The sequence below is a fragment of the Athene cunicularia genome (genome assembly GCF_003259725.1).
Source record: "Athene cunicularia isolate RWA chromosome 1 unlocalized genomic scaffold, athCun1 chr1_part1, whole genome shotgun sequence".
NCBI classification, from domain to species: Eukaryota; Metazoa; Chordata; class Aves; order Strigiformes; family Strigidae; genus Athene; species Athene cunicularia.
This window is the reverse complement of record NW_020799091.1, coordinates 90,559,616-90,576,225: the sequence shown is the minus strand read 5'-3', so window position 1 is coordinate 90,576,225 and position 16,610 is coordinate 90,559,616. Positions and strand designations below refer to the sequence as shown.

The 16,610-nt window shown below is 41.5% G+C and overlaps 1 protein-coding gene across 1 annotated transcript in view; it reads right to left on the bottom strand.

Moving 5' to 3' along the window:
- The window catches only part of TSPAN7 (tetraspanin 7), a 96,384-nt gene extending 83,801 nt beyond the window's left edge, over positions 1–12,583 (bottom strand). Inside the window, exon 1 of the mRNA XM_026842032.1 lies at positions 12,548–12,583. Coding sequence (XP_026697833.1) covers positions 12,548–12,568 — 21 coding nt within the window. The 5' untranslated portion in view covers positions 12,569–12,583. The remainder of the gene's footprint in view (positions 1–12,547) is intronic.
- Positions 12,584–16,610: the final 4,027 nt, after the last annotated feature.

Genomic DNA, 16,610 nt, shown 5'->3' with positions numbered 1-16,610 from the left:
GAAGACTGCTTAAATGTATCTATGTGGAAGTAAAGGGCAAATAGTACCTGCTAGAGGAGGCATCAGAAAGACTCAAGGCAAGCTGCCACCATGAAGGAGCAGTCTGATGAACTTTTGTGGCTACCCTTATATCAAAAGACAAATGCTGCAGGTCCATCCCTCATGCCCCACTGACACCAGGGATGTGTGTCACCCCACTGCACAAGGCTGACAGGCCGATGTCAACTTGCTTCTTGACCACATCGGGCAAGCTTCATGGGCCGTCTGGGAAGGGACCACCGATGGGACAGAGGGAACCTGCTGGTTAGCCAGAGAGATGTACCAAGAATGGGATAAATGCTTTGTTGCTTTATTCTACCAGAACATAGCCTAGAGGCATTAGCAGCAGAGTGAATTTTGAACTTCAGTATCACTTCCAAACGCTTCAGTATTATTGCTGTTATTATTATTTAGGTTAGATATACATATGAATACCATTTTATCATTAGGCACTTCACCAACTGTTAACCATTTGTCTTTCTATTCCTGAAGCCAGAAGGCTTGAACATGCAACCCAGATGTGCTGCAGAAACACTGGTAGGTATGCCAGGAGCAAAGACATCTAAAACTTCAGTAGTATGGTACTTGTGAGTCAACTAGCACTTCATAAACAAAGTTGCAAAACAACCCATGCTAGAGTTTATCTTCTTTCAAATATCTATGTCATCAGAAATCAAGTTACCTAAATTCTTCCCATCTTCTAGATGACTCATCTTTCACATATTGTTTTCTATAATACAAAGCATAGTAAAATCTTCTGTCTTTACAGGCACCCTCATTTCCTCTGCCTAGTTTGAAATATGCAGTAATAATGTGAAAATCCTCAATGTCTTCCTACAACAGGAACCAACTGCAAACCTTTACATGTTACAGTCATCCTGTGGTTTTCTTACCAGTTTCAAAGTCAGGTAAAAAGTTCATGGTTCATTGTAACACACCTCACCAGTGAGCTAGAGAAAAGACCAGCAATGGATGGTGTTACAACACCAATATTCTCCTTCCTAAGCAGGTAATTAACTGTCTTTTCCTCTAGCAGTGCTTGCCAAGCCCACACAAAAGGAACACGTCAATTTCTATCTATCTAAGCTGATTTATGAGGTCAAAGTTTTATTATAAAGATCTTTTTGTCTGTCAACTTGTGATATACACATGGATCTTTGAAAAGGAAAGAAAGGTACTAAACTCTGGTGTGAAGTTTTGGGAGGAAGGTCGTCACTAAATTTGGAATCTGTGTAAGCTATGCAGCCCTTAGAATCATTTCTTAGGTAACTTCTCATGTCCATCAAGAAGAGGTATAGCAGCCAGTGTATGAGCAGCAGTGAAACTACTGTATGGCACAACAGGGAAGCATCTTCCTCACCATCCAGCTCCTGATCTCCCTGCTGGAACAAGGAGGAAAAGAGCAGGCTCCTGACTGCTATGGGGAGACTTGACCTGGACCAAATTAATTTGTTAATGGCTTTCCACCCCCTCCTTCCTCACCAGGCTGATAACAAATTAATGAGCTATTTCTCAAGAGCAGAGCTTAAGGAGAGAAGTGCAAGGGAGAGTTGGCATTAAATATGTTGATCACTTCAGCAGCTTAGGTAGAAAAGCAGGTGCTCCTTCCTTTGCTGTTTTCCACAAGGTATGCCATGACACTCCATCACAGAGCTAACAGAGAATGGGAGAGCCAGAAAAGACTCAGCTCTCACCTCCATTAAGCATAAATGCATTCAACCATTCTGCACAGCCATGTATGCCGGGGCTCCTGGAATAAGTAGAGACAAACTCATCTTTTCTTCCCCTGAAAGACCAACAATGTTTTCTAGTCCTGTCTCTGCAAACGAGACCATTGGTGAAAAAGCAGAGCATGGGACTGGGGTGACTATTTAAGTTCACTCTTCTGAAAATATTCTGCAGCAGTTTTAGCTCCCATAAGAGATGCAAACTTGTCTGAGTTCTTAACCTGGTCAATTCATAAGGGAAAATAAATTCCTGGTAAGAACTCTGTAGCAATTTATCTATACTGTGTTGAGGAATTCTGAATAAACTGAAAAAAAACCCGCCAACTCACCCACAAAATTTTTTAAGATCCTCTGATTTATTAGATAAATTATAGAACAATTTGCTTCTGGTGAGAAAAAAAAATTACATATATATATATATATATATGAATAATCCATCTCCCCGAACAGCTGAATACCACTTCACTGCACAGCAAAAGCACTCCCATCTGTCTATGAGGTGTCTTCACAAAACCCAGAAGTTCAAACATTGTGGAGAGTTAAGATTAGGGACATCTAGGACACATCTACAGTGCACAACATAGCACTGTGGAGCAGCTCTATGACCAAAACCAATGAAGTCAAATCTGTGTATCCCTGGTCTGCAGCCAGTGAGCTCTTGAGAAGCAGGGAAGAGTCTACCTTTATTCATGACCACATTCCTTCCATGACCCAGGTACCTCCAAGCAGTACTACACCGTGCTAGGAAGACAGGTCTAGCTGAGACATAGCTCCACTGCTTTTGCAAAGAATGGCTTTGCAGTCCTGATTCCTTTCAAGTTTGGACCTTCTTTATATTTAAGCTGGTTTCTGCCAAACTAAGAGCCTAGCACAGTATTACTCTCAGAAGGCTGTACCCAGAAATAGGATTTTGCAGATGTATCACACAAAGACCATGTGGTTGGCTTGCATATGCCCAAGATGGAAATGCTCCTAAAGCAGATGACAGAGGCTACTTTTCTTTATACAGAATGAGCATTGAAATGACCTTCCAGCTTCAGGCCAATGAGGTGAAAGTGAAAGGATAAGGAAAAGTCTGTTAAACATGGTTGGTTTTGTGACAGCATTGCCCAGGGGACTCACATCATACTAAAGAAGGGCTTTTAGTCCACCATGAACAGAACCACTCTGACTTTCCAGTGCTGAACATATGCAGAAGAGTCTTGCTAGCACAAGCAGGCAGGCTGAGAAGAAATCTGACAGAACCAGAGATCTTTATGGTGGAATTCTGTGACCACCTGGAAGAGAAATTTCTGAAATATCTCAGCCCTTCCTTGGAAACTCAGCAGAAGGCACTATGGTCACTGGAGTCCTGAGAGCTATTCATTTCTACAAGCTGAAATGACTGCTTCAAGGCAAATGACCTTCTATGGAAGAAAACAAGTTCACAAACACAGAACAGCACAAAGAAGGCTTTAATTACCTTTGAGATTACTTTAACACCAAATGAGGCAAAAGATGCTTTAAATGAAGCAAAGGCAGTTTCCAAAATAAGAAGTCCTGTGTTACTTTGGCAAGAGGCTCCAGATGTACCACTTGTATCTCTCTATTTCTCGAATGACTATAAAAGCTTCTAAGTGAGCCCATGCAGACTCAACAAGTGTGTGTACATGGGGCAGGGGCAGAGGAGGAGTTTCTCACTACCTTACTTGGTTTCCTCTTCTCTCCCAGGGTAATTCATCATGGATCTTTTCCTAATACATTGGCAACCTTTTCTGCTTATGCTCAAAAGACACATGTCAAGACAGCAGGAACTCTTGTCATTGCAGTGATGCAGCACTTAGGAAAGTGCAACTTTCATAAGCTAAGTTGTGAGACAAATGCTTCCAGGCCAGGCTGAGAAGTGTATTCCCCTTCCTGAGCTGCCCAAAGATAAGGTCTCACCCTGACAGAATTAGGTCATCTTCCACGTCTTTCTCTGGGCACTTGTAATGTGTTTTATCTACTACCAGTTATTATCCTATCGTTGAGAAAAGAAGTCAGAATATTACATCATCCCATGGTTGGCATAAGCTCTAGTTACCTTACATGAAGCAAGGACTGATTAGACTCTGTCCATCTGGGGGCAAGGAGAAGAATTTAAGTTCAGAACTGTGGCAGGGGAAGAAATGAATTAAATGTTACCTTCTAAACTGGATTGGCATGGGAAGCTCCTAGGACAAAAACAACCACAAAAAAACCCCAAACCCACAAAGTGAAAATTTTCCCATGTCTGATGGGGAATTTTTCAGTAAGAAGTTTCTCCCATTTTTATTCATGTGAAAAGGGACAGTTTCATGCCTCCTAGATACATGGTTTCTTAGTGTCAAGAAGAAACAGATACCAATATATACGGTGAAAGCCCTCTGAAAGGCCTGATCTACCAAGTCATAATCATATGACCACATCTAGGATCTCTTGGCCTTTGCCTGATGGTGCCTTGAGAAACATCCAACATAATACAGTATACAAAGCAAGCTGTAATTTCAGTGGTTGTGGCTAAGCCTTAGCCACCTTAGCAGAAACAAAGATTTACCTCCACAGGCTATGTTTAAGATCACAGGTCTCTTCATGCACACTTTTTCCCTGACCCCTTAAGAGATGTGCCTACTGCTACAGATGAAAACCAAGCCGCAGTGTGGAGGATGCTGCCAGCCCAGTGTTAAGAGACAGTCCCAGAATAGGAGCTCTGCAAGGCAGCCACTTTCTGACACACATCCCCCTCTCCTCATCGGTCTTTCGCCCATCATAGTACCTAAGCATTTTAGTGCAGGAGTAAAGCTAGTGGTGGAAAAACTGGCCTGAAATGTCTACAACTAATTCTGCTTTTCCTCCTTCAGTTTTGCATTTGTTACTACATTTTAAGGCCATCCTGTGGTAGAACATACATGGAAGCAAAATTACATAATGGAACTGGATGCTCTCTTCCGTATACTTTCTCACACAGTACTTTTGATTATAGGATAAGCCCCCAAAAAAGGAGAAAACCAGCAAGCACAGCGATTTTATCCAAGAAGAGGTATAATTTCTATATTATTGATATAGCCCAACACGAACCACATACGTTAATTTTCAGGTATGCCAAGACTTGGAATAAAGAATACCCAAAATCAGATTTCCTCAATTCCAGTGCCAGCTGTGCTCCCTCCCGGGAAACATTTATGATGCAATCCAAAACACATATGCACGTAACACTGGCTCCTACCCCTATGATCTTTCCTGTCCTAGCTAACATGGGCCATCTGTTACTGCTTAGCAGGCAGCTCCACTAGATACTAGACTGATACTACTTACATGAAAAGGATGAAATAAACTGCCAACAAAAACGGCATTAAGAAGTCTTTCCTAAGCAACTCATAATTTGCCATCTGAAAACTGTAATTTAAACTGCACCAAATAAGGGGATAAAAGATACCAAATCATGAACTAAGCCACAGGCCTGTCTCTGTCTGTACACGATACCACTTACGGAGAAGAAGTGGAAAACAAAAATCATGCTGTAGGTTACCTGAAAATTCTCTTTTTTTAGGTAGCAAGGTCCAGGAATGCCAGAGAAATTAATGACCTTTTGCTGAGTCCCCGCTGAGACCTTTCCCCTCTCGTTCACCAGGCCATTCAAGAGGATAAGACCAAGGCAGTGACTGCTCTGAACTACTCTGCTCTGCTCTCAGCCTGACCAGCTGAGCAATGGCCATTACAAAAGACATTAAGATAAAAATGCACAGGGACCATCAGAAGAAAACCAGCCTGCCATTCACCCAAACCCACTGAGATTCAAGATGCACACTAGGAGGAATGGTCATTTCTTTTCATGAGCTGTCCCCACCTACATCCACCAAACAACAAAATACATCTTAATCCACATCTAGTGAAAAAACTTAATTTAACTCTGACAGAAAACCAAGGGCAACCAGCATTAACTTCTTCCAGAAGGGCCTCACTGGGGTGTGGGAGAAAGCACAGACCTACAGTACAGGCTACAAAAGAGACTCTCAGCATGAACAAATTCCCTTCTTGAAGAAATCGCCAAACTAAATGTTTCTTCTGAGCAGTAAGTTACCTGAAACGCTTATCCTCACAACATGCCTTAAATGGCAGCTTGGGAAGCCCACTCTTACCAACACAACTCAGGCTCATCCCTCGTGGGTGCTAGTGCACTTCTCCTGCACTCAAGCAGACTCCTCGGAGCTTCCATCCCCATGTGGACTGTACTCTGTAGCTGTCCAATTAAAATTTAGCAAAGAAAACTGCTAATAAGTCTTCACAGCTGTCATTTCATCCACTGCATGAGTAAATTAGAGGGAAGTCCTTCTTCAGTTGAGTCAGTCCAATTATTAGGACCACTTGACAATTTCACTCAGAAAATCTGGCAGAATTCACAAATCACAAAATTCTGCATACTGGTCTTTAACCAGAGCTCCACGTTAGCAAAATCTTTCTCCGTATATTCATGGCCACAGCAGGGTAAAAGTAAGCAAACTAGTTTGTACTGGAGGTCAACATTTAAACGTGATCCTGTTTGCCACACTTGGTACACACCATGGAGATAACACACGATGGAGATAACAGATCACTGACACTTAGCATGAAGAGGATGAGGACATTCTTAAGTAGGCCCACTGAGTCTTCTTCCTTTGGAATAAGCATGTCAGCATGCTTGCTCTCCAGACAGATGATCTTTCAAAACAGGGGTAGATATCAATCTGCGGAAATGTGCACTTATTTCCTTGAAGGAAAATTATCCCCCCTATGCCCTGCATGAGTGGAAATTATTTTTTTCTCACAAAAGGGCTTGCCTGATCTATGAAGTAAGGAAAGTTGCCTGGGTCATTCGCGGCTATGGAAGCCCACTCACCTGGGTGGCCTGATGTCATACACCAGCATCTCTGCTCCCTCTCCCACGACACTGGGCAACCTGAAACGCTTTTTGCAGTCCAGTGTGTGTGCAACTTCATAATAAAGCATCACAGTCTACCAATTTCATAGTTCAGATACAGCCAGCTGCTCCATCCAATAATCGCTTTCCACAAGCAGTATTCATGAGACTTCTCAGAAATAATTCCATACTCTACAAGCTACCTTAACACAGGGAAAATGCAATTTTTATTTCAGCTTGCTATTCCTGCAGTTTAAGTAAGATGTCAAAGTGAGTGCTAAAAAGTAATCATTATTACAGTCATGGACTTAAAATAACTGATTCACAGCTGTGCCAAATTTGACCAAACTGTTCCTCAGACATACTGCTTGACTTGCATCAGTGTCTAAGTCTATAAAATGGGCATGCCAACTATTATTTTTTAAGGACTACCACTGGTAAATAAATCTGAAGATTTAGTTTTCCCATATGTAAATACATAATGTTTCTTAGGAACAACAGTATTTGAAGAACGGAGAAAACATAATACACAACTGTCAATGTAAAAAACACCACCTTATCAACATACAGGGAGCTGCTAGGCTCCATTTTTTTCTGAATTTACTTCAAACAACGTGAACTCTGCCATGCCCTCTGATGCTGGCCATAACACTCAGCATTTATTCGTCCACCAGCTGACTCACGTGTGATCTCACAGTACACTGTCTCATCAACATATCTACAAATAGAGCCTTTTGCTTTCACTTTCTTTAGTTTAGGCTTTGTTTTTATAGAAGTTGCAAGATTTTAAATGCAATTCTACCTCTTTTGGGGTCCATCTAACTTCAGTGAACCACCACACTGGAGGAAAGCACATCTTCTTGAGAAATGACATTCTGCTGCAAAATCAAAGATCAACCAAAGCAAGTCTAGAGACAGAAGGCAGAACTTAATAAGTCTTCTGTCTTGACAGAGGAAGGAAGAAAGGTTTATCCAGCACAAAAATGAGGGATAAACCCTCCCAATCCCAACTCTATGTGAATTCTGTGGGATCCAAGCCAGAACAACCTTCTGTTTCACCAAACCTGAATATTAAGCATGAGTGTTTTAAAAACAATCAGATAGATGCATAAGACAGTCTGGTCATATATGGTTCCCACTGATTTTAAGCAAAGCAAGATGACTTTGCAAGATATATTTCATATGGACAAAGCACAGTCCACCCACATGTACTCATCAGCCTCAGCTGATTTAATTCTTCTTAAAATGTCTTTTTATATCATACCCTTTTTCTTACCAGTATTGCACTAACATATGATATAGAGCAATTATGCTTTCAGAAGGCAAATGTTACTGCCACACAGACTTGGGCTTGGGTCCACAACTGATTGGCTGCTGAATGGTACTATAAGAAAAACTGGTTAAGTGTCTGTTTCTCACTGATGAGTTGGCTCTTATTTTTATATCATTAATTGCTTGATTGATTGCCTAGGAGCAAAGACTTAGCATGAAATTCTTCTTGATATCCTTCAGACTTAGAGGTCTGCCATTTTACATATTTTACATATTCACTGGTGCTGGAAAAAATAGGAAGTCTTTCTGGTCTAACACCTGGCATGAAACTGCAAAGCCAAGCACTTCATTAAATTAAAAGAATAAATCAATTAAGTGGTCGTGGCTCAGTTATATTTGGGGATTGCACTAGGAATCTAGTGCAATCTAGGAAACAGCCCATCTCCTTGCTTTTATACTGGATCCTTGCTTTTATACTGGATATACTTCAGGGTACAGGGGTTAATCCTGTTCAGTCCCCTGGTAATCTGAGGTTAGTAAACGAGGGGTGAGGGAACACTTTAAATCTGATACTTCTGTTAAAAAATAGCTATGGTGCAGCATGCTCGGGTTTCCATAGGACAGGGACCGGGTTTGTTTTGTGTTAAAGAGCACCTGTTTCTCTGCATAAGTAGTACATGCTTATCAGGCCAGCTCACTGAATCTGAGGCAACTTTTCCATATAATTTTGAACAATTTCACTAGTTGAAAATTCTCTCTCCCACAGATGTACCTATTTTAAGTACAACCATCTTTCACGTCAGAAAGCAACTAGCTGTTGCTTACAAAACACAGAACTCCTGGAAGTGGGAGGTTTATTTTTGTTGCTTGTTTCAGTTGAAAATATTGCAATTGCTGGATGAAATATTCATTTATTACCACACTGGTTGGTCCAGCACATCTCCTGCAGCTTGTAATTTCACAGGTAGGCAAGCACAGCGGGACAGCCCACCCCACATCCAGGGCAGACCCCAGCAGTGTTCTCGCCCAGATGGGCAGCTGCTGGTTGACCCCCATTTGCAGGAGGGACCACCTCAGTGGGGCAAAGACCAATGGTCCTGTCTTGCATGCTGCTCTGGTGAGCATGCTGGTAAGCATGGCTAAGGGTGGGTGAGCTCAGCACCACACTGGGGGACAGAAGGCACCAAGTTGCCTATTCCACGCTGGGAGGATGCTCAGCAAAAGCATCACTTCGAAGGAGGGAGATCAAAGGAGAAAGATTTAAACAGGAGTATTTTTCCATAGGAAAGTATTTGCTTACAAGGCCATGGGCAAAGGCAAGAGTTGCCCCATCCTGCCAGCAAGAGTTTGCACAAAGAACCTGTGCATACTCAGTAAATACAGCAAGGTCTTGCTGCCTCCTAGAAAGGCTGTATGCATCCCAAGTCTTACCTGCCATGACAAAAATAAACCTGTAATGTTGTCACCATGAACTACATTTTTATTCTTTTTGAAAGGTGTGACCTTCCATTAGTAAATCCTGATCCAATCCCTTTGCATCAGCCCCTGCTTTATGAGAACAGGAAGCAAGGAATACACTGGGGCTTGGCTTGTATGTTCCAGGAAATAATATTGAAATACTCCTGACAGCCAGCTCCCTGACATCTTGAGGTCCTGTCTCTTTCTTCAGGTGTTTTTAAACTGTACTCGTGTGCAAAAAAACCCTAAAGTCTGCAGGTGATGCACAGATGGTCTGTAAGTAGTTCTGGGACAAGAGAGATCAATTTAAACCTCTAGGTCATTTGACCTGCATAATTTAACTCAGCAGTTTTTCCTGAAGTATACTGGAAAGAGAAACTCGATGACAGATAATATACAAGCTGGTTTCAACTATCTAGTAACTGCAAATCAGGTCTGCTTCAACTGACTCAAAGACGCACCTATACAACAAAGCAGATCTAACATAGTATTAACAATCTGTAAACTAAGAGGAATTAAAAAAAAAGTATATATAAACAGCAATATCAGTTGCTAGTTTCCTATCATACATTATTTTACAGATAAATTGAATCACGGTCTGTCTGCAGTCACTGCATGCCGCAGAGCAGTAAGTCCTACATCCAACACAGGGCAGCTGCTGCACAGGCAGTAAAAATGATCCCAGCAACGAGATGCAGCCATCAGGGAGAGCATCAAGGTACTAAGGGTAACCTATCTGTATTTCTGTTTCCTCTTTGTTTTCAAAGGAAAACAAAAGTGACAGGCATTTAATTATGTTATCATTCCAAGCCTAATTAGAGCCAGTTAGATGTTAAGTACTATTGAAGTGAACCTCATACGGAAGGATTGAGTTTCCACCTTTTAATCTTTCTCCTTCTGTTAATACCCACCTGGAAAGTGTCCTCTCTTTTATCTTAACCTATTCTTGCAAGAATAAAAGCCACAACTTTCCTGGCAGATTTCTGGTGTTTTGATTGTCTTTTGATGCAGTGGTTGCAACAGCAAGTTGTAATGAAAATGCTTTGGAGAAGACTGCTAGGGAACACAAGAGAAATCATGGGACCTTCCTCCCCTCCCCTCCACTACAGGAAATTTGCAGCAATCTTCAATCTCAAATAGCTTTTGGAATTGATCTGCACGTGTTTCCATAAACAGTATACGTCCCCTGCATTTTCTTTGGTGAGGTCAGAGTAGAACAACACCAGGCAAGCTGCACACTGTCATGTGCCTTTAGGTTATCTTCTAACGTGGATAAAAATCTCAGTCCAGGCGTACATCCTCGCAGACAGCAGGGGCCTGCTGACGCTGGGGTCCCCACCTTTGCTGCACTCTTTCAACTCTGGTTGGGCCCCAAGCCCCAGATACAACTTTGATGCCAACAGACTCTACAGATATACAAAAGGGCAAGCCTTCATTCTGCCTAATTGCATGGATTCAACACATGCCATGATACAACCTATGATGTCATAAACTGGCCTTAATTTTCAAGTCCAGCTGCAAAAAAGAATGTTGATGTTACCTAGCATATTCAGGAAACTCTTCTTTCCTTGAAAACTTCATTTTTTTTAGGTTTTCCTGAATTACAGAGAGTTTCCATCCCCGAGCAGACTACCTCCAGGAAAAATTTCAGGTTTTGATATAGCTCCCATTTATTTTTAGAAACATACAAAATGAGCACTTTTTCATATTCTGTTGCCAAAAATGCTGAAAGGAATTTTCGAAACACTTCAAAGTTGTTGCCAGATGGAGGCCAACCCATTGGAAACTCCGTCCAAATGATAAATGTTTTTAAAACTTACCAAAGGATTACATTAGCATGGTCTAGCTGAAACTTCAGCTGCAGGGAATGTACCTAGGTCCTTGCAATAAGAATAATTTCTCATGTGCTAGGGGTGAGCTGTAAACAGACTTTGCTGGTGGCATTCAGTGCAAGTTTCTGTTCCCATGTACTATATTCTCTGAAGCAGTACCTCTAATCTGGCCAGAAACAAGACCCTGAAGAACTTGTTCACTTCACTAGTACCTTCAATCCTGTGGCATCAGCAGGTCTGAGCTGCTCATTTCTATTCAAAGGCTTTAAGGCACTGAGTGGTTATAAGGGTCATGCAGCAGAGGCTTCTTCACTTCCCAGTTTTAAGGAAATGTAAGTGCTCCTCTTCCTATGATGTTTACAGGGTTTTGCCCTCTTCTCTCTTCTCCTCCTCTGCTGCACCATATACACACTCCAACCTTTTCCTCAGGTCTGCTCCCAAGATTCACAGACTTTTGCAGATGAAGTCCATCACCTCATTATTCTCACATCACATTCTCCTAGCAAATAAAGTCTTTAAAAAAAACTGCTTGAATATAAAAAAAAAAGAACATTTCAACCTGATCCATCCAAATCCTCATGCAGCCCAACACAAACCCAACCTTTTCTCAAAGCTCACAGCAAATAACTCCCAGAAATAAATGATGCCAAGACACAGTTTCAGCCCTCTACCTAGCTTGGGCTGCTCCACAGAGTCCTCTTGCCTTGTGGTGCATCCAGCCTGCCCTCCAGGAGGGTGTCACTGCGGGCATCACATAGTGACCAGCCACCATCTGAACTCAGCATGGCAATTCAGGGAGATGGAGAAACTAAGAAACAGAGAGGAAAGTGGGGAGGATTGCTTCCTTTAAGGATTTTAGCACTGTCTCCAGAACCATATAGATGAAAAAAGAACATCTGGAAAACATCTTGCAAAGCACTACATGGAAATTACAGCAAAATTAATATTAACAACATCACTTCCATTCTTTTATTACAGCTCCTAAAAATCCTGTGGCCTACTCCCAGAGCTCAAAGAACCAGCTCAGCTATGAAATAACGATAATCCAGTAAGACATGAGTGTGCCATGCTTCAGAGTCCCTTTAGGACAAGAGAAATTTTAATGCTTCCCTCTCATAACCCAGAACCGTTATAAAGACAGAACATATAAGCCATCTGCCCACCACAGTGAAAGAGCTAAGATGGAAAGAGGCCTGGTCTACTGATGTGAAGGATCTATTCTCCAAGAGATGATTAAATGCTAATTAAAAGTCATGAACCTAAAGAAATAAATTATGCAAATAAAAATGGCCTTAAACTAACTGTCATTTACTCTCTGTACTCACCTCTGGAGTCTTGTATTTCATTCTAAAGATTCACATAGGTTTTCAAGACACAGGTCAACAGGATTTTCACCCACAAATTTGGTGGATGCAGAACAGATTCAGTACTAAAGTAAAGCTGGTGTCTCTGTAACAAGTATCATTGGACTTAAAGAGCACATGAAAGATTGAAGGAGATATTTCTGCAAGCTCACGTGCACAAAGAGCTTTTCTAGATACTCACCTATTAACTCATTGGCACATAAATTTGTAGGACGCTTGCAACAATCAAAGAAACAACGATAAAAATCCAGAGGCAGAGACAGCTAACAGTACCAGGTGACCTAATTTACCTCCCTGACAACACAGAGAATTGATAAGTAGTCACATAATCAGAGATAAAATCCGATTTTTGGATCCATTTTAAATTCCCTTGGTTTAGCTATGATAATTGCCTCAGTTTCCTTGATGAGCAAGGCTGGTATGAACCAGTATCCCAGAAAATGGACTCTATTGCCTTTTCAACAGGAAAGTGCTAACAAAGCCTCCCCAGAACCCTTCCCTAGAATTTGTATTTACACTGTTTAGGCCACACAGTGGGTTGCTTAGAGCAGGAGTGAATGCTAAACAGCTAAAGTGTTTACTACACACACAGCAGTACTCCACCACACCCCTAACCATCACCTGTGAAAGAGCAAGGACTTCTGCCACTGACATTGTTTAATGAATGCATCCTGTCTTCCCAAAAATAACTGAAACACTTCAGGTTCACCCACTATCCCTCTTCACCAATCCAAACTGACCTGTTAACGTGAAAAAGTTACCATCCCCAAACTAGAGAACTGTCCAGATACAAGCTCCATTGTAGCAGGTTTCTCATCAAGACATAATCATGATTACACAAACAGCAAGAAAAGGAGCATTTAACCAACAGCAAAGTCAATTACTCCCTTAAATGACAACGTGTGTGTGTGTACAATGTGTACAATGCTAATTTGTACCATACACACACAATTTTCAGAACATGAACGGGCGTCAACAATGCAAAAACTAACTACACCAACTTGCCAACTCCTCTGCTCCAAAATACACAAGCTGACTACACTTGTAAACCCAGTTCCCTGCCAAGGAGGAGAACAGCATGAGATCCGCGCGATGTCTGAAGGCACAACTGACGCCACACGGCAGCTTTCCCCCCATGCCATCTCACTCACAGGTGACTGGGAGGGCAGTCAGGGACAGCCCCACACCTCCTCCCAGCACGCCTGCGAGAAACAGCCCAGCATTTGCAACGGAACACAAGTAGAAGTCATGGCTTTACCCTCTCTTTACTCAAGCTTACCAGAGCTGCTGTGCTAGCATGGGTCTCCTCCATTAGGACTGTCATTAAGGAGGTTTTATATCACAGCTGTGATAAAAACAAAAAAAAGCCCACCAAAAACTCCACAAAAGTAAGCCATGTGGGGTAAGTACCCCAACAGGGAATTTAGAAAACTGATGCTGGAGCTATGTTTTTGAACACCATCTAGCTTCTCTTTTTTTTTTTTTTAGTTATTTATTTAGCCAACAGAATTCACCTTGGGCTATGCTCACAAGAGAACACCGTTATCTTTAATCTTTCATGTATGTCGTTATGAGAACAGAACGGGCAGCAACTGACTTAAGGAGGCAACTGCATGAGGTTTGTGCCTAAGCAATGGAGCACTTCAAATCCATCATGATGGAGATATTGTGCATTTTTGAGAGTGTAATTTTTCTGGATTTCAGGTAATTTAAGAACAGACAATAAGATCTCTCTGCAAAAATATAGCAATAATGACTTTGCAGTCAATGGAACCACCAAAAGATAGAGCAATTTAAGCCACGTGGGAAAGCTAAAACGTTTCTCAAAATATTTCCCTTAAAACTGTCTTCTAACGTATATTAACAAAATTTAGAACAAAAAACATAAGCATGATAAGTAAGAGATATTATAAAAACCAGACACATGCAGAAACCAATGAAGAAAGAAGTTCTGGAAAGGAGTTCTGAGGCGAAAAGCAGTAATTTCAGTAACCCAGCTGGACATTCATAGTGAAGATGACTAATGCCACTAGTAACTCAAAAGGACAGGCAAATTTAATCCCATATTATAATGCACAGCTCAAACGGCTGCATTTGAAGATGGGTCAGCAGTTCAGCCATAAATTTGTGTTACAGCGCAGGCCACTGCGCTTGCTCTTTGTTTCATGCACTTCCCAGAAAAAGGCTTTGTGAGCTTCCTAAACGGTGGGCGAATGCCACCTCCGCTGTACCACTGCAGCGTGAGGACTGGGAGTCGCCCACCCCGATGCCTCAGCCATTCCTAGCCCCCCACCACCAACCTCCTTTTCAGGGAAGCCTGAGAGAAGAGGGAGATGGGGGACTGCTTCTCCAAAGCAGACACCAGCTCTCCCCATGCCCCCCCGTGCCAGAGGGATCCTGAGCCACTCGTCCTTCATGGAGCCATCTTAAGACCGCTTGAGCCATCCATGCTGGTGACACCAGATTCCCACAGCCATCAGAGGAACTGGCTGAAAGAAGATGAATGATATGGAAACATGCAATTTCAAGCTGTTTTAAAATCACAGTGCCAGTTGTAGCCTCACAACCAAGTGACCCTTACCTGTCTCAGCGCTCTCAGGTTCACGGCTCTCCTGCCCTCTGCTAACCTCCAAGGGGTTGTACCAGGATGCACATGTCCATTTTCCAAGTGATAAAACCTTGTAAAACTAAACTACTAGTATTGCAAATAGGTATCTTAGTTCTGATTTTATCACATAGTAAAAGACAAGCCAAGTTCCAAGAACCAAATTTAGTGTCCAAAACATCGATCTTGGTCGGAAGATGCTCTTCAGATCAGTGATTCTCCTTGGAAAAATATCTGAATGGAAACTCTGCTTATACGCTTTGATTGCATTAACAGCATGAAAGCTCCATTCCAGAAGGACAGCACACACAGCGCACTCATTTGAGTGCCAGGTGTCTCAAAGGGCCTAAAATTGGAAGTTAATCACTTTGCCGTGGTGCCTGTTTAGGGCAACAACAAGCTTTGCATGGAAGATGAAACACATTTTCTGCAGCCCTATAACTTTTAGAACCAGTACATGTACCCTTAAAACTCCCTCTTAAAACACAGAGTCAGGCTGTTATATATTATATTGATAACAAAATATATTTCAAAGCCTACAATGAAATATTAAGTATGCAAGCATATTAAGACATAAGATCACTGAAGAACTAGATAAGTATAAGGTACTGAGGTGTGTTTAAATGTTTCACTTTCCTATGAAAAATTCACTTTGAATTCTGATCCAAAATTCATCTTCGCTTAAAAACAAGACAGGTTATATCTTGGATTTCTATGCAAGCAAGCAATTTATGATACCCAAAAGGAAAAAAAAAAAAGAAAGAAAAAAAAAAAAAGCTAACAGCCAAGCAGTGCTTTTATTGCCTTTTTTTAATCTACTAGTTCCAAACCAGATGCATTCAGTACAGAATTCTGATTAGGAAAAAAATGGCTGTTGAATTTTTATTACTACGTCCCTTAAGGACCAAAAGCGGTAACCCTAGGCATTTAATGTGTACTATGAATAACAATACATATGAGCACATAAAAAGCTTGTTATCTCTGTTTATGGAATTTTTTTACCATGTTGATACATTTACGGAAAGAAGTTGGGAAGTGCGGTGAGGAGGAGGAGAGGAAGCTATCAAAATAACAAATACCATTAAATAAAACCTATTTGGAAGGGAGCAAGCTGCGCAGTATGAAATTTGAATGAACCATGTCTCTTCATTACCACCCTGCAGCTCCCATGTAGTCAGTGGAGCCTCATTTAATGCTTATACTAAAAGCCTTCATCTACATATATCTCACCCATTGATACAAATGTAATTCATGTTTAACCCTGACAAATAATCACTCATGATAGGAATGTTCTGCGTACACAGATTTTCTTTTTTTTATAAACAATGTAAACACAGCTAAGTCCTTCTGGATATTTCAGAACAGCTCACTGGATTCAAAGAAGCATCTTCTCTCCCTGTTCACTCACATCAGAATCCA